General features: G+C 42.4%; 2 protein-coding genes across 2 annotated transcripts; both read right to left on the bottom strand.

Annotated features, from left to right (window-relative positions):
* Positions 1–5033: 5033 nt before the first annotated feature.
* Positions 5034–12532, bottom strand: LOC135509453 (death-associated protein kinase 3-like). The gene is made up of 12 exons (XM_064930126.1): positions 12446–12532; positions 11418–11522; positions 9083–9212; positions 8853–8944; positions 8499–8637; positions 8093–8222; positions 7594–7642; positions 7440–7466; positions 7017–7169; positions 6704–6749; positions 6167–6378; positions 5034–5574 (listed from the first exon to the last, which is right to left on the bottom strand). The coding sequence occupies exons 2-12, from the start codon at positions 11477–11479 to the stop codon at positions 5265–5267; spliced, it is 1350 nt and encodes a 449-aa protein (XP_064786198.1). The 5' UTR covers positions 11480–11522; positions 12446–12532; the 3' UTR covers positions 5034–5264.
* Positions 12533–12765: 233 nt separating this feature from the next.
* On the bottom strand, positions 12766–17445 carry LOC135509445 (U6 snRNA-associated Sm-like protein LSm7). Its single transcript, XM_064930113.1, has 4 exons — positions 17381–17445; positions 14049–14151; positions 13748–13819; positions 12766–13471 (listed from the first exon to the last, which is right to left on the bottom strand). Exons 1-4 carry the CDS (start codon positions 17384–17386, stop codon positions 13329–13331), a joined length of 324 nt encoding a protein of 107 aa, XP_064786185.1. The 5' UTR covers positions 17387–17445; the 3' UTR covers positions 12766–13328.
* Positions 17446–18402: the final 957 nt, after the last annotated feature.

Genomic DNA, 18402 nt, shown 5'->3' with positions numbered 1-18402 from the left:
CAGTCGTCCGGAACAGCTGATGCTCTCATGCATGCCTCAGTGTTATTATTTGACCATGCTGGTCATTTATGAACATTTGAACATCTTGGCCATGTTCTGTTATAATCTCCACCCGGCACAGCCAGAAGAGGACTGGCCACCCCTCATAGCCTGGTTCCTCTCTAGGTTTCTTCCTAGGTTTGGGCCTTTCTAGGGAGTTTTTCCTAGCCACCGTGCTTCTACACCTGCATTGCTTGCTGTTTGGGGTTTTAGGCTGGGTTTCTGTACAGCACTTTGAGATATCAGCTCATTTGATTTGATTTGTTGCTTGCCTCAAAATGAGCATAGAAGTGATTTAGCTCGTCTGGTAGTCTCGTGTCACTGGGCAGCTCGCGGCTGTCCTTCCCTTTGTCGTCTGTAATAGTTTGCAAGCACTGCCACATAAGACGAGCATCGGAGCCTGTGTAGTATGATTCAATCTTAGCCCTGTATTGACACTTTGCTTGTTTGATCGTTCGTTCTAGGGCATAGCAGGATTTCTTGGAAGCTTCCGGGTTAGAATCCTGCACCTTGAAAGCTGCACCTTTACCCTTTAGCTCAGTGCGAATGTTGCCTGTCATCCATGGCTTCTGGTTGGGGTATGTACATACAGTCACTGTGGGGACGACGTCCTCGATGCACTTATTGATAAAGCCAGTGATGTGGTGAATTCCTCAATGTCATCGGAAGAATCCCGGAACATGTTCCAGTCTGTGATAGCAAAACAGTCCTGTAGTTTAGCATCTGCTTCATCTGACCACTTTTTTATAGACCGAGTCCCTGGTGCTTCCTGCTTTAGTTTTAGCTTGTAAGCAGGAATCAGGAGGATAGAGTTGTGGTCAGATTTACCAAAATGCATACAGCCCAGTGTATCACGTGGGCCGAGCTTCCTGCCATCCAGGACCCCTATACAAGGCAATGTACCGGTTCACCTAGTCAGTCTGTCATGGAAAGAGCAGGTGTTCCTAATGTTTTGTACACTGGGTACCAGTACCGTGTCTAACCGCAGGTGTACGAGGTAATTGCGGTAGATATGTGCATACAGTATAACTAGGAATACAGTGACAGATAATAAACTAACAGGAGTTTATGTGATGAGTCAAAGTTAGTGCAAAAATAGTCGATGCAGATAGTCCGGGTAGCTATGTAACTAACTATTTATCAAATCAAATCTTTATTGGTCACATACACATGTTTAGAAGATGTTATTGTGGGTGTAGCGAAATGCTTGTTCATTGATTCTTATGGCTTGGAGGTAGAAGCTTTTCAGGGTCCTGTTGGTTCCAGTGGGTGGGCCTACCCTCCCAGGCCCACCCACGGCTGTGCCCCTGCCCAGTCATGTGAAATTCATAGATTAAGGCCTAATGAATTTATTTAAATTGACTGATTTCTTTATATGAACTGTAACTGTGTTGATATTTTTTGTTCAGCATATTATATATTATTGTCTCCAAAGAGGTCTATTCTGAACATAAACAGCATATAAAATCTATCAACAGTATATATTCTGAACACGAACGAGGATGTCAAACATGTAAAAGTGGTATTGGAGGCGAAATGTAAACACACATTCTCCTGCAGACAGACACAGCGACATGATAGTTTCTGTCAGTCTCTTAGCAACAGCATCTCCTGGCTCAGCCTTATCACCTCCAGCAAGGCCTGCGGGTCTTTCTCTCACATGACCTTTGCCCCCTCCATCTTCTCCGTCAGGGCCCGTTTAATGAAGTTTAGATCGTACCGGTAAACACACGATAAGCTCTGGTTTGAGTTATTGTAGCCTGGGAGGTAGATAAAAGGAAATAAGCCTTTGTTACAGGCTTTGGTTTTTTTATTCATGTTTTGAGGTTGGAATTTAGCACGTAGGTCGCACCGATTGGTGTCACCTCGTCAGTCAGTGTGTTAAACCTGTGTTGGCCCAGGTGCTATTTAGGAGTGGCTGGCCCAGTGCTCCAGTTGAGCGTGAGAGATGTTAAGGAGAGCTACACTTTGTCAACTGTGTTTTGCGAGTTCAACCTTTTTACGTAAGAAAGAAGCATGTGTTTTGGTGTTTCTTCAGTTCTTTTTACTCCCTGTCCTAAATTGTGTTTTTTCTTATAGTTTGTCATGGTGGGTGTCTTTAAGAACGACAATGTTTTATTTGGTTGGCAGTGATTATCTTTGTTGTGAGCGTCATTTTGAGTTTGTCTTGTGGGAACATTACACCTTGGAGAAGTAAGCCTTATCCGAGCCAGAACAGTCCATTGGGACTGGAGCCCATCTCCTGTTTCTGTAGTGTGATTTACAAGTACACCCCCTGGACAGGACACCAATCCATCTCCTGTTTCTGTAGTGTGATTTACAAGTACACCCCCTGGACAAGACACTAGTTCATCTCCTGTTTCTGTAGTGTGATTTACAAGCAGACCCCCTGAACAGGACACTAGTCCATCTCGTTTCTGTAGTGTGAGCCAGTGTGATTTACAAGTACACCCCCTGGACAGGAGGCTTGTACCCAGAGGGAGGAACTCACTGGGAACGGATGTCGGTTCAACATTTCAGTTGTCAAATAATGTGAAATCAACCAATAATGTCTCCCTTTATTGGCTTTAGGTTTAAAGTTGGCTGAAAATAGTAAAGTCCCTTAGGTTTTCTATATTGATTCAACTTCATCACATTAAATGTTTTGGTTGAAATGACATGGAAACAATGCTGACTCAACCTGTTTTTGCCCAGTGGGAAGCTTTACTGCGAAGCAGGCAGGCACTGTGGTCCACACACCTTTTGGGCTACCTTGCACTGGCCCACATCACAGTGAGGGACACCACAGGGTCAGCAGCATTGCCATCAACAGGTTACAGCACGTCCCGGACGACTTAACTGTTAGACCGAGCCATGTTGTCGAAGGGAACAGGGGTTGCGTTGAATAACAAAGATCATATTCCTTAGTTCTGAGTTACTATGGAAACAAGAGAGACAAGTTCCATAAGCTCCAGGTGGAAGGATCCAAAATAAAGCTGAGAAATCTGGACCTGCAAAATCTCAATGGACAGAAAAAATATACACCAGAAAGGTTCCTTTAGGTTATGAGTTTGTTTATTTGAAACAAAACCCCATTTAATATGTCATCATTCAAACTTAACAATACATACCATTATAAGTTTTGGGTACATTGGGAAAAAAAAAAAAAAAAAAAAAAAAAAAAAAAAGATTGAATGGGAAATAGTTTGGAACACGGCTATATTTAAGTGCAAAATAGTATATTAAACTAGGGAAATGTACAGTACATAGAGTTCTATGTGGAACATGGAATGTGATGCATAGATTTAAGACCACCTCATGGAATGTCTGTAGTGTGGGGCTATGGTCATAGCGCCAGAAGGCTGACTAAAATCACTCAAATATAGTAGCAGATAGACATGCAGATCATTTGGTATGAGGCTACTGTGCAACAGTTGTATTCGAAAGGGACGGTTTTCCCCGGACACAGATTAAGCTCAATACTGAACTAAAATGCTATTTTCTAAATGGAGGTTCTCCATGGACCATTATTTATAGTCCAGGGTCCAGGGAAACCGGCCTAAAACGTTTTGGAGGGACAGCCACTAGACTTCCATTATTCATGAAACGGTTTAGACATTACTATACACTTGATTTAGCTTATGTATAGGCAATAAGGTGTTCAATGTACAGGCTGCGTGCAAGTTGCAAAACAGGTTTGTACAATCCATTTTAAGACGACTCTTCACACGTAAGAGAATTATTAGTATTTATATAGTATAAATATATAGTATAGTATATAGTATCTGCATCTGTCTGTAGCTTCGCATCGCAGTACAGCAAGACGGTTGTTGAGTGTCAATAAGATTATCTTCAAAATGGAATCTCCCTATAACACACGTTCTATTGTTTCTACTATGTTGTTACTTCTAACCTGGGTGGTTCCAGCCCTGAATGCTGATTGGCTGACAGCCGTGGTATATCACACTGTATGCCACAGGTATGACAAAACATTTGTTTTTACTGCTCTAATTACATAGGTAACATGTTTATAATAGCAATAAGGCACCTTGGGGGTTTGTGGTATATGGCCAATATACCACGGCTAAAGACTGTCCAGGCACTCCGTGTTGTATCATGTGTAAGAACAGCCCTTAGACACGGTATACTGGCCATATACCACACCCCCTTGGGCCTTATTGGTTAATCATAGTCAGCTAATGATAAATATCCCTTTAAGTATGGGGCTAAAAAACTATAGGAAAATGATTGCAGGTGCAGAAAACCTTCCTGTATGTATGTATGTATGTATGTATGTATGTATGTATGTATGTATGTATGTATGTATGTATGTATGTATGTATCATCTTAACCAAATATACTGCAAAAATGAATCAATCTTTACCATTTTCAACGTTATGAATTCATTATAAAATACTGGAATGGACATTCTTTAAACACATATTTTGTTGATTAAATGTATTCATAGTAGGGAGGGACATTGTTGGTGCTCTCATTAGAAAGGAAAGATGGGAAAGGGGGATAATTTTTCCTAATCAAATGTCTGAGCATCATGACTTATGACCAGGGGCCAGAGTTTTCCCTCACCAGAAAAACTCTGGGCCCCTGTTCTGAATCTAATGACAGCTGGTATATAAGACTGGTGTCTGTACCAAACCAGGCTGGCCTCAGGGCATGACCAGGTCAGTGATACTAGAAGCCAGGCTGGCCTCAGGGCATGACCAGGTCAGTGATACTAGAAGCCAGGCTGGCCTCAGGGCATGACCAGGTCAGTGATACTAGAAGCCAGGCTGGCCTCAGGGCATGACCAGGTCAGTGATACTAGAAGCCAGGCTGGCCTCAGGGCATGACCAGGTCAGTGATACTAGAAGCCAGGCTGGCCTCAGGGCATGACCAGGTCAGTGATACTAGAAGCCAGGCTGGCCTCAGGGCATGACCAGGTCAGTGATACTAGAAGCCAGGCTGGCCTCAGGGCATGACCAGGCTGGCCTCAGGGCATGACCAGGTCAGATACTAGAAGCCAGGCTGGCCTCAGGGCATGACCAGGTCAGTGATACTAGAAGCCAGGCTGGCCTCAGGGCATGACCAGGTCAGTGATACTAGAAGCCAGGCTGGCCTCAGGGCATGACCAGGTCAGTGATACTAGAAGCCAGGCTGGCCTCAGGGCATGACCAGGTCAGTGATACTAGAAGCCAGGCTGGCCTCAGGGCATGACCAGGTCAGTGATACTAGAAGCCAGGCCAAACTCAGGGCATGACGAGGCTGTCCTTCTCTATCCCCCTGACCAGCTCCTCCACCCAGAGCACCTCTGATGCCACCTGCTCTGCCAGGACCTCGTAACGGTTCTCCAGACGGCCAAACTTCCTCTTGAGGGCGTTAGCAGCCAGCATGGTGGCACGGGCATCCTCCTGACTCTGCCTGCGCTGGGCCTGGGTACGCTGCAGCTCCTGGCGGATGTGACCCAGGTCGCTGGCGATGCTCTGGTTCTCCTCCTTGTACCAACCCTCCTTCTCCTCGTAGATAGACAGGAGAGCAGCCACGTCCTCCCGGCACGACCTGGAGAAGTCAGGGAGATGTTAGAATGTATGGAATACGTACAGTGCCTTGCGAAAGTATTCGCCCCCCTTGAACTTTGCGACCTTTTGCCACATTTCAGGCTTCAAACAAAGATATAAAACTGTATTTTTTTGTGAAGAATCAACAAGTGGGACACAATCATGAAGTGGAATGACATTTATTGGATATTTCAAACTTTTTTAACAAATCAAAAACTGAAAAATTAAGCGTGCAAAATTATTAATCGCAGCAAAAGGTGGTGCTACAAAGTATTAACTTAAGGGGGCTGAATAATTTTGCACGCCCAATTTTTCAGTTTTTGATATGTTAAAAAAAGTTTGAAATATCCAATAAATGTCGTTCCACTTCATGATTGTGTCCCACTTGTTGTTGATTCTTCACAAAAAAACAGTTTTATATCTTTATGTTTGAAGCCTGAAATGTGGCAAAAGGTCGCAAAGTTCAAGGGGGCCGAATACTTTTGCAAGGCACTGTATGTTGTATCCAATTAGAGCGGCTGTACATGCATTTTTTAAATAATCAACTTAAAATTACAAATCCATCCATCTATCGATTCATCCCTCCTTCTCACCTCTGGTTCTGTTCCAGGTCTCTCAGCCCCTCCTCAGCAGCAGCGATCTCCTCCAGCACCTGGGAGAAGCGTTCGAAGTTGACGTAGGTATTGTTTGGGGGCATGGAAGAGTGGGACTTGATAGTGTACTCCTTTAGACGCGTGGTCTTCAGGCGCCTGCGCTCCGGCTTCTTCCCGCTCTCCTCCTGGCGCACGTTCCGCCTCTTGATCACCTGTGGAGGAGAGGAGCGTTAATGGATAGCAGATAAAGGGGACAAAAACCATCAGTAAAGCGGCAGTGAACCATCCGTGAACCATCAGTAAACCATCAGTAAAGCGGCAGTGAACCATCAGTAAACCATCTGTAAACCATCTGTAAAGCGGCAGTCAACCAGCAGTGAACCATCAGTAAACCATCAGTAAAGCGGCAGTCAACCAGCAGTGAACCAGGTTTTAAAAGCCAACAGTTGCTTTATAAGTGAAAGAGTGCAAAGGGATAGTCCAACATGTGGGATAAGTAAGATGTAAAATGTGTGTGAGATGGCGAGAGATGTCTACCTTGATCCAGGGATGCTGAAGGCTGTCATCGATGGTCATCCTCTTCCTGGAGAAATAAGAGATGAAAAATAATCAATTATTACTTTCTGCTTTACTGTCATGCCTTAGTAATTGCAATTATATCATTTCCACTGAAGACCAAAGTTCTCCAAGGCTATGGTGCGGATTCAGTAAACGTTCATCTTTTGCTAGAGTCCCTACAATGATATATTAACTAACAAGACAAACAAAAGCAAATAGTTACTGTCATGTCCCTACGTGTGTTGTTCTAAGTATTCCCAGGCCTGGTCTATCCACAGTAAACCAGCCTTACTTGGGATCCTTGACCAGCAGGCGCCTGATGAAGTCCTTGGCCAGCTCACTGGTATTGCTGAAGTACTCCTCGTCAAAGTCATAGTTGACAGCAGAGATGTTGGTCAGAGTCTCCTGCTTGGTCTCCCCCAGGAACGGAGAGGCACCACTCAAACTGAGAAAGACAAACAACATGTTGAGAACACTCAACCTAAGGTTAAACAAGTGGTATGGACAAATATTAAATACAATCGCTTATTTGCTATTTCATCATGTAAATGATTGGATTGCTCAGAAATAACATTCACTTGTGTCGTTCTCCATTTTGTAAAACAGGTACAGAATATGATCAAAAATGTCTGTAGATTTAGAAATAATCTAACAAAATGTTTGACACGGTTTATGTCGCTCAACTGACACCATTATAATGTGAGGCAGTACTTACAGAATGTACGTGATCACTCCAATACTCCTGGAGAAACAAGAGGACAACAAACTAGTGAGATTTACCTGAAGGGTAAAGAAACAAGAAAAAACAAAACAATAACAAAAAGTTCTCAATCAGAAAAACATTTAAAATAAATCTTAGTTTATTTTACCACATGTCAGCCTCCAGTCCAAGTGGTTCATAGTTGACTATCTCTGGAGCTGTAAAACAAGCAGGATTATTAGAACCCATATGATCTTCAGGGAGATCAACACACAAACCTCCACTTATTAAAACCAATATGAAGGAATATTTTCCCCCATTCATAACATTAAGATCACTGTGGAATATTTTTTATTTATTTTAAAGCTATACGGGCCACCTGAGTGGCGCAGCTGTCTGAGGCACTGCATCGCAGTGTTCCGGCGTCACTACAGACCTGGGGTTCAACCCCCGGCTGTGTCACAACCGGCCGTGACCGCGTGTTCCATATGGCGGCGGACAATTGGTCCAGCGTTGTCCAATTGCGTTCCCTAACCCAGACAACGGGTTAGGGGAAGGTTTGAATGAATATGTAGGAGCGTCTCACACACATAACGAAATATACGTGGAACACTAAATTGCTAGTATTATTATTAATACATATTACAAACACATCTCTATGGTCTCACCAACAAACTCTGGCGTTCCAAAGATATTCTTAAACTCATTTCCAGCTTTGATCTGATGAGCAATGCCAAAGTCGATGAGTTTGATCCTGGGGTTGGAGACGTTCTTATCAAGCAGCATGATGTTCTCTGGCTACGGCACAAACAAACATTTCAGAATGAAGATAATAATACATTACAGATGTTTTTTTTTTTTTAAAGACACCAAACTGTATATTTCTCAAATGCTGGAAATCTTTTGGACGTTTTCACTGACCTTCCAATGACTCAAAACAGTCTATCAAGTTATACATTGAGTGAGGAGTCGGAGTGCTCCAATAGGAGTTTAAAGGAATACGTCAGGTCAAGATGGAACTTTAGTTTACAATGCCAGCCTGGCTTCTCCTTCCCCAGACTCCACCCGACCCACCTTCAGGTCAAAATGAGCGATGCGTTTGGAGTGTAGATAGTAGACCCCGTCCAGGATCTGTTTGAGGAACTGTGTGGCCTCCTCCTCTGTTAGAGACTCCTTCTCTGCCAGGAAGTCAAATAGTTCCCCTCCAGACACTCTGGACCACACCACAGAACAGGGTTAAAAAAATTACTCTATTTTATCAATATACTATTTGAGTACAGGTCTGGGCCTGTATTCAGAAAGAGTCTCAAACAAATGCTGCTTTAGGATCAGTTTAGCCTTTTAGATCATAGTGAATCCGATTACAAGGACGGGGAGGTGGCTGATCCTAGATCAGCCCCAAATATCAACTGGTGTAGCTCTACTCACAGCTCCAGGATGAGGATGACGTCCGTCTTGTTCTCGAAGATGTCGTGCAGCGTGATGATGTTGCTGTGCTGGATCTCTCTCAGAATGTTCACCTAGAATTTAATTTGATTTATTTCATTATTATTATTATTTTTTTTAAATAGCCATATAAAGCTGGTCCAGCCAGTACATACAATGATTGAGGATAAAACACAAAGCCTGAATTCTTATTTCCATTGTGGTTCTCTCACCTCCCTCTCGATCTCCTCGCGGCTTACGCCCCGGCGGCTGGACGACAGGCGACGCTTCTTGATTAACTTGGCGGCGTACTCCGAGCCAGAACTCTTGTCTTTACACTTCCGTACGATGGCGAATTGTCCACTAGGAGAGTTAATAAGGATGATGATCGATAGTATAATATAATATGTACATAAACATAGGAAAAAGAAAGAGTGACTGGGCCAAATTCAAATAGCCAATCTGGGGAAAATCCTTGACTACAAATTGTATAGGCTCGTGTTCACTGGAAGCATTGCAACACACTGGTTGGCAGTTTCATTTTATGTAATAAGATAAAGACTCTATGCAAACATGTAGAGTGGGTGGCTATTTTCCCACAGAAATGTCCAGGAACTTGCAGGTGCCTTGGTGGAAGAGTTGGGTAACATCTCACAGCAAGAACGGGCAAATCTGGTGCAGTTCATGAGGAGATGCACTGCAGTACTTAATGCAGCTTGTGGCGACACCAGAAACTGACTGTTACTTTTGATTTTGACCCCCCCCCCTGTTCAGGGACACATTATTCCATTTCTGTTAGTCACTTTTCTGTGGAACTTGTTCAGCTTACGTCTCAGTTGTTGAATCTTATGTTCATACATATATTTACACATTTTAAGCAAACGCAGTTGACAGTGAGAGGACGTTTCTTTTTTTGCTGAGTTCAAAAAATCTGCATTCCAGAGGGTCTAGCCATTCCTAAAGTTAAGTCTACAGAACTTCTCTATCTGCACAGAACTGAATGTTCTGCCCCCCCCCCCTCCCTCACACAGCAAGACCATACCTAGAGCCAGAGAGGAAATAAACAGCTGGACTACACCTAATAAACAGCGAGACTACACCTAAAACAGCGAGACTACACCTAAAACAGCGAGACTACACCTAAAACAGCGAGACACCTAAAAACAGCTAGAGCTAGACGACACCTAATAAACACCTAATAAACAGCTAGACGACACCTAATAAACAGCTAGACGACACCTAATAAACAGCTAGACGACACCTAATAAACAGCTAGACGACACCTAATAAACAGCTAGACGACACACCTAATAAACAGCTAGACGACACCTAATAAACAGCTAGACGACACCTAATAAACAGCTAGACACCTAATAAACAGCTACACCCTAATAAACAGCTAGACGACACCTAATAAACAGCTAGACACACCTAATAAACAGCTAGACGACACCTAATAAACAGCTAGACGACACCTAATAAACAGCTAGACGACACCTAATAAACAGCTAGACGACACCTAATAAACAGCTAGACGACACCTAATAAACAGCTAGACGACACCTAATAAACAGCTAGACGACACCTAATAAACAGCTAGACTACACCTAATAAACAGCAAATAAACAGCTAGCTAGACTAAACCTAGAGGCATAAAGAGGAAATGAACGCATAGAAAGGCAATGATGTCATTCTTCTTCTGCAACACTGCAGAAAATAAAACTTCCATATAAAGGTAGGAAGTCAGGTTTATTGAGTCCCAAATGGCACCCTATATTCATTTTATAGTGCACTATTTTAGCCCTATGGTCTCTAATCTAAAGTGGTGCGCTACGTCAACAGGTTGCCATTTGGAACAAATTCAGGTTTAATCCTGTAGAAGCACATGACTCATTCTAGTGCTCCGGCTCTGTTTAGTTTATAAGGACTTGTTAAAAACACAGAGCAGGTTTGCATAACAGGACAGAGAGCTCTACACTGTTGAATAAACAGTCCCACAAATACACTGGGAATTTGCCAACGGATGTTTTCATCCAGCTATGTGATTTCAAGTCAACTAAGTGGTATTTGGATTGTATCCTTAGGAGAGCCCAACAATCAATATTTAAGATCTTTGTAGAACTATTGCTTCACTTTACATACAAGAGCTACTAAAGGTGGGGGCCTCCCGAGTGGCGCAGTGATCTAAGGTATTGCATCGCAGTGCTAGCTGTGCCACTAGAGAGTCTGAGTCTCCCCTCATGGGGCGGTGCACAATTGGCCCAGCGTCATCCAGGTTAGGGGAGGGTTTGGCCGGCAGGGATGTCTTTGTCCCATCACGCACTAGCAACTCCTGTGGCGACGTGGTCATTGTAATGTTTTAGGACAGGCTCATTGTAATGGCTGGAACATGGAACGGTAGGCACACTTAATTGCATTGGCCCAGTGTGCCTCATGCTGGGTAGGAGTTTTCCTCAATCATCCTAAAAGTACAAATTCTGCCCACTGACACATTGGGAGAGCTGAATCAAGTCTCCTTTGTATCCTCCTCCAGCAACACTGTACAGACAGACACAGGTCAGATCTTACCTCCCCAGCTCCTCTCCCATATCATAGAATGCCTCCACATCCTCTTGTCTGAAGCCAGCCATGGTCTGACTGGGTTGCTGCTGATAGAAGTTGTCTTGAATCACACTGAATTACAGAACAGGGAAACATGATTATTAGTACCTGCCAAGGAAATTGAGACCCAAAACTAGATCAAATACATACTACACGTCATAGAGTGACAATAGGCATGCCACAGGCTGCATCATGGGGGGGGGGGGGGGGGTCAATACAATCAGTTTACACACATACAGTAAATTGATGTAACTATTTGACCCTGAACAAATTCAACCCCAACCAATGATGTGCATAACACCCCCCTCAAAAGTGGTCGTCCTTATTTGGCCAAAGTCAACATGGCAGAGTTGCTGGGTTTCTTCGACTGACTGATGAACATAGTGAAGTGGAGAAGGAAAACTTGGCTGGTAGGACTGAGAACTCCGCATACCAGTCTTACTTACGTCATCTTCTTCCATCAACTAGCTGATTAAAAGGGTCTCACTGCGGTTTTAACATTAGATAACCGTTTGCTACTCAGATTGAGAAACAATGGTTTCGTGTTGTTATCCGAAAACACTATGGATTAATATTACACCGCAAATTGTTTTTATTTTTGTTGACAAGTAAAAACTGAACTTTAGCTATATGTAGCTAACTAGCTGCTAACTGGCTAGCTACCGTTTGGAGTCTGGAGAAGTGAGCTACGGCTAACTTCTTCCCTAGAAATAACAACAAACATTAAAACCCAAAACTCTTTCCGTGATAATGGGTCGTGGCAAAACCAAATTCTAAAGAAAATATAGCTATATTTTTGACAAAAGCTTGCTGGTAATGCTATATTAGATAGCCAACGTGCTAGCTAGCTACATTAACTAATTCACTAACGTTAACTAGCGAACAGGATTCGCTGGTCATTCGCTCATCAATTTTCATATAACGTCAGTTGACACCGGAGATGGTAGTTTATCGTTCCTTACTCTGTCTATACAAATTATAAGTCAGATACTTACATTATAACTGGCTACGGGTCCTGCATTCCTCTCCCGAGTCAAATTTCCGGTGGTAGAAGAAAATTACAGCACTTTGAGACAGGAGGATGGACCATATGGAATGACATCATACTGACTTCATCGTTGTGCGTGCACACGTTTGAACCCGCAAAGCAAATTATTACTGTCTGAAAGAGCAATGGATTTAGATTTTCTCAACAAAAAAACAAAAAAGCTGAAATGTATCTGTCAAATTGCTTCAATGAATCACAATTATTTAATCCATTTGGGCCGTATTCTTGACGTTCAAAGACGATACAAAACACTGAAGACACACATCATTAAAAGAAAATAGTAAATTTATTACATCTGTAATGTAAAACCATAATATGCCAGATCGTTCAAACCTGGCCTGACTTAGGGAAAACCATAGTAAAAAGTATTTTTTTTTATGTTTACCATCACAGCAAAAATATGTTTTCACTTATCTGGTCAGAGAACCCCCCCACCCCCCAAAAAAGATTAACAGAACACATGCTCATCACACTACATCAACATACAGGCTGGTGACAGCAATTCAACTACAACAAAATAATTTTCCTGATTTTAGGGACTCAGAAAGATGTGTGGGGCTGATGGGAGTGAACATGAAGTGCACCTCGGGGAGAAGGGTCAGGGAAGAATAGTAGTGAATCTAAATAATATTTCCTTGATTCCTCACGTCCTCCTACCTTGTCACCTTTTCAAAGCATATTGGAGCAAACGATCTGAGGTTCCTCCCCTCGGATGTTCTTGTCCAAAGAAGGAAGCAAGGAGAGGACTTGAGAAATCAAGGAAATACAATTAAGATTCACCCCAGGAATTGGGCTACTGTGAGGAAATTAAGAGGAATAAGGCTTGCAGACTATCCATCCTGCTGTTGGATGAAGGGGTTGGGGATGGCCTCCATGCCGTCCTGAGGACAGATGAGCACCACTGAGGTCCCTCGACACACCACCAGGCCCAGCTGTCGCGTGTCCTCGGTCAGCTTGAACTGGTCGTCAGGGTCTGGAAATAACAAATCAAACCAAAATGTATTGGAGGAGGAAGTGGCATAACAGGTCAGAGGTAATTGATAGTATGTGAAACTCCACCATGAATGATCCAGCACAACCTTCTTTATACGACCTTGATTTTATTGTAAATTTTTTAACTAAAAGGGCAACATCACAGATATGTTTTCCATTGAATTGTGTGGGCAACAGTCTCCTCGCCGACCAGGAGTGCATTTTCACTTTGTAGAAGTGATATGCGATCATACAAGCAAGTCTTTCTGCTACATACCTCGCAAGTACTCGATGGTGCTGTCCAATACCAGGTTCAACAGGGGGTCAAACCCCTTTAGGACTCCACTGGCTGACACAAATAAACAAGGATTATTATCTTGAATGGAGGCAAAGAGAAAAACAGTAAAGAAGATGGGGACTGTGGCCTGTCATGGAACAGCATTTCCAGACAGGCAGAAGGTTGCCAGTGTTCTCTTTTAGAAGCCTCAAGCCCCACAGTATTTTTTTCTTTCTTTCGTTCTTCAGGTTTTAACATAGTAATGAAATGGACTAAGTAAGTATTATCTTCACTGATTTACCCTCTCGTCCTCCCTGGAACTTGACACGGATTTGTTTATCGATGTACTTGGACAGGTCAAAGATGCTCTCCTTCTTTTTCTTCTCTCCTTCCTTATTTCTGTCCTGAAATGAAAATATTCAGTAGAATTTGGGATTGAACCCCATAGTCTAATCATACCATCAAGGACCGCAGCCCCTTTTATTTGTATCCAATTTGTATACTGAAAATGTAGATGTGTTTATTTGACACAAATAATTATTATTTCAATAGGAGTACTTGACGTGGGAACAAACTGACAGGGCTGGAGATCAGATCCATTTTAATTGAGCCAAATCATGATACATTTTTTAACCCTTTACACTCATGAGAATTAGCCTATATGGATAGCACTAAATTGAAATGTTTTTTTTTATATACATAATATGAAAAACGTATACAGAAGCATGGTAGCAATTAAAAGGGAAAAGTTGAGATTATGGAGAAGAAAAATTGACCAAGGCAAGGACACAACAGTTGACCTGAAAATACTGAATCCAAACATTACACTGTTGACTTTAATGTAGATTTTACAATTACTGTACTTTTTACCACATTTGTTGATAACAAAATCTGAAAATACATTCAGTAACATAAGAATATTCCTGGAAATGTTGGGTTATTTGAGTGAGAGGACTAACTGATGTTTCCAAGTGGTCACCCATCTCTCCAAAGAGTACAGTTCTTATGTAATGGCAATGCATTTTTATGACTCAAAGAAGAGCCTTGCCAAAAAAAGCACCTTTTAATAGATGCTCTCCGAGCTGTGCCGATGAAAAAACTAGAGAAACCTGCATACCCGCCATCACACAATTACCGTTGTTTACGCAATCCAAGAACGGCCCATTAGAAATCTGGATCAGGCGGGCATCATTTGAAAGCTTGTTCTATTGCCAACATGACTAGATAAGTTATAAAATATGCTCTTACAGATACCAACCCGAATTTTGGTGCACATAGAAAGGAGTCATGAGCGCATTCAGGTGTGTGTTCAGCCGCAAATTCTCTTTACAATAGACAAATCATTCTGTTCAGAACAACCCAGGGTATGATGTCATCCAATTTGTAAGTCGCTCTGGATAAGAGCGTCTGCTAACTGTACATCAAACAGAGTGATTATAAACATTGACACTGTATGTGACATTAGTTTTATGATATGGAAATGTGAATTGCATTTGGAATCACAGTTGTTTGGCTTACTTGTATGACATCAAAGTGGAATTTATTATAGTCCTCAACATCTCATCTTTCAAAATACATAAGAGTCCTCTCAATTTACAGCATTTACCCCCCTCAGACAAAAACATTTGCAAAAGTTGCCCAATTAGCCGGAGTGACGGGGGCAACTTCTTGTAGTGTGACGTGCTCTTGTTCAGAGCAGCTGTCAATAAAAACCCACTCTGATGTGATTTACAGCACGTTACTGTAAAGCACGGTGGCAAACTCAATCCACAGAGGGCCGAGAGTCTGTAGGATTTCACTCCTCCCTTTTACGTGATTGATGAATTAAGGTCACTAATTAGTAAGGAACTCATCCCACCTGGTTGTCTAGGCCTTAATTATAAGGAAAAACCCTAAACCTGCAGATACTGGGCCCTCCATGGAATGAGTTTGACACCCCTGTGTTCCAATTTATGCGCTTAGAAGTGCCCAAATTGGTCATGTTCAACTTTTAATCGACAGTATAGGCCAGGCAAATTCAAATCTGATCCTTGAAGCCAGTTTCACTGCTGATTGTCATTGTTCCCCTCTAATCAAGGACTGATTTAGATCTGGGACACCAGGTGGGTGCAATTATCAGGTAGAAAATAAAACCCAGAGTGTATTGTTATTAAGCCAATTCTGTTGCAAAACTGTTGAAAATCTGGAATGTCTTGGAACGGGTGGAGTCTGAACATCACAAGAAGTAGTCTTAGTTTTTTTGTGTGTTTTTAAGACTCAAGATATTGGAGTGGAAAGATTCCTGTATAGATTTTTGAACCAATCAAAGGGGGTTATTTCTAGGGTGCAAAAAAGTGGTACAAGAAGTATGATAACTGAAAACAGATGGAGTGGTTGCTGCACGGCGACAGAGTGGCAGGGAAGAAACAAAGGGTAGTAAAGCCCCCATGACCCAGTGACTGTTTCACATCAACAGAGGGATCGTGAAATGTTACATGTTAAAGGTGGACTTTGTATAATTTATTGCAATGGTCATAAACTGTATACCACAAGCGGAGAAAATTGTCATCATTGAATGCAGCTAAATGTTTCTTGGGTCTTCGTAATGTCATAGCCGATGCCTTGCAAGAAATCCTGTCACTGAATGTTCCCACCCTCTGAGGCCCCTGAGCAGGGATGTATTTTGGAATAGACTGTGATTGAAGTGGGATGGGGTTTGTTTCACGTCTTTTTCGTTTTCCCCCTTTCCTGTAATGATTCTTATTTTCTCGTTAAAATACCTCCTCCAGCTGGTGGCGGTAATGCACCGTTAACATTGGATGCCAACGGCCGTTAAACCCAATAGAAGAAGCAGATTAAGGGAAGACCAGGATTGAAGTGATTTAACAGAACCAGTCGAGTCTGCCCTTAACGCTAGCAAATTTCTCAACCCACTCCATCTCGCTAACAGTGGTCAGAATACTGTAGTTCAATTGAAATACCATTTGTTTTCTAGTTCTAAAAATTTGAGTAAGGGGTGAGTAAATTAGGTTTTAAATTAAGTTAAGATATCGACTCAGCGCCATTTTTTGCGGCTACCTGTTAAGTCTACTGAGTTGGCCACTAAAATGAACTGCGTGTTCATTTACCACCATTTTATGAATATTAGATTAGGAACGTTGCACACCCTTGGATGAACGCGGTATGCAACATCCTAAATTGGCTGGAAATTGTGTTAAAGTACGCACTTCTTATTGCAATTAAAAAGGAGGTAAATGCCTTTGCAGCCTGAATGGATGATGCTTTATGTACGAGCAGGTCCACCGATTTTATTACCGGGAATGCTGCTCTAGCGCCCATGCACTTTGTAGTCTAACGTAATGTTGCAGGTTTTGCAGAATATTGTCACCAGCAACGATCGTCCCAATCGGGTATTGGCTCTTTTTTTCTCAAGCGACATTCTTTGTAATTTTTCTGTCTTTGTTTGACATTCCTTTTCTTTTTCGGTTTCATTAACATGATGCTGTCTGAAAAGCACGCTCGCAAATGCCCCTACTCTGCTCTCTTGCATTTGCTAGATAACACTACTGTGGCTAGATTGAGGCACGCAATTGCTAATAGAAAATATAAATAACGACGTTTTAGATACGTTCATCGAAGATATGATCGACTCACCGCCATTTTGAAACTGTTCCAGCCACGCCTCTCGAACTCCAACCTTTTTCTTCTACTTTGTTGGTATTATGGCGGTCCTCAAACACATTTATAAATGCATGCCGCCACCTAGTGTATTGGCTGTGTATCAGCCTACTATTATGTAGTATGAATTAATTACACTTTGAAAAATGTGCCCTTCCATCTACCATCTAACCCTGCACCCATTAAAACCTCACCACTATTCCACTACTTTGGCCCCATCTGAACCTATTCCAGGCCAGCAGCCTGGGAGGACAGGACACTATCGTTAAAAACATCTTGTAACTCATCTGCTGTAAAATCTTGTACACCCAAGTACTTCTCCGCAGTTGCCACCACATCCGTCCCCTGTGATTTAAATTCCATTCCTGAAGTACATGTACGGCAGAATACCAACCTTCCTGAAGCACATCTATCACTCTTTATTGGCCTCTCAAAAAAAATCAACACGATCTGCCATCTCACTCCCACTGGACCCGAATCATCTTTGTCATCATCAGGACTAGGCTCAAACACGGCGGTCTTCACCGCAGTTAATTCATCCTCACTCTTGTCATGTTTAATTTCCTTCTGTAGTTCTTCCAAACGTCTCTGTGCTCCACCACTCCATATTCACTCAAAACATGTTCCACTTCTCTTTTTCCCCCATGTCTGCCATCTTCTCTTTCATCAGATCTCCCAGAAGGCTGTGCGTTCCATATTTACTTATATGAAACCAGTGGCGATTTTAGCCTGTAAATCTTGAAGTGGGATGCATGCCAGTAAAGCCACAACACTAAACAATACATAAATTGCACTATAACGGTGACAAACGGTGCCCACAAACTGTTAGGGCCTACATAAAGCTGTCCCAACATTTTACCACTGCTGCTCCTGGCTATCAGCGGAGCCTTGTCTGGCAGCGAAACAGTTAATTCATCCTCATTTACTGCCCTTTAAAAAACATAGCTGATATGTCTGACTTGCTTAAACAAATGCGGTTTCTAATGACAATTGAGATG

This window comes from Oncorhynchus masou, chromosome 3 (assembly GCF_036934945.1).
Source record: "Oncorhynchus masou masou isolate Uvic2021 chromosome 3, UVic_Omas_1.1, whole genome shotgun sequence".
NCBI lineage: Eukaryota > Metazoa > Chordata > Actinopteri > Salmoniformes > Salmonidae > Oncorhynchus > Oncorhynchus masou.
The sequence above is the reverse complement of the archived record's forward strand: the minus strand, read 5'-3'. Positions and strand labels throughout refer to the sequence as shown.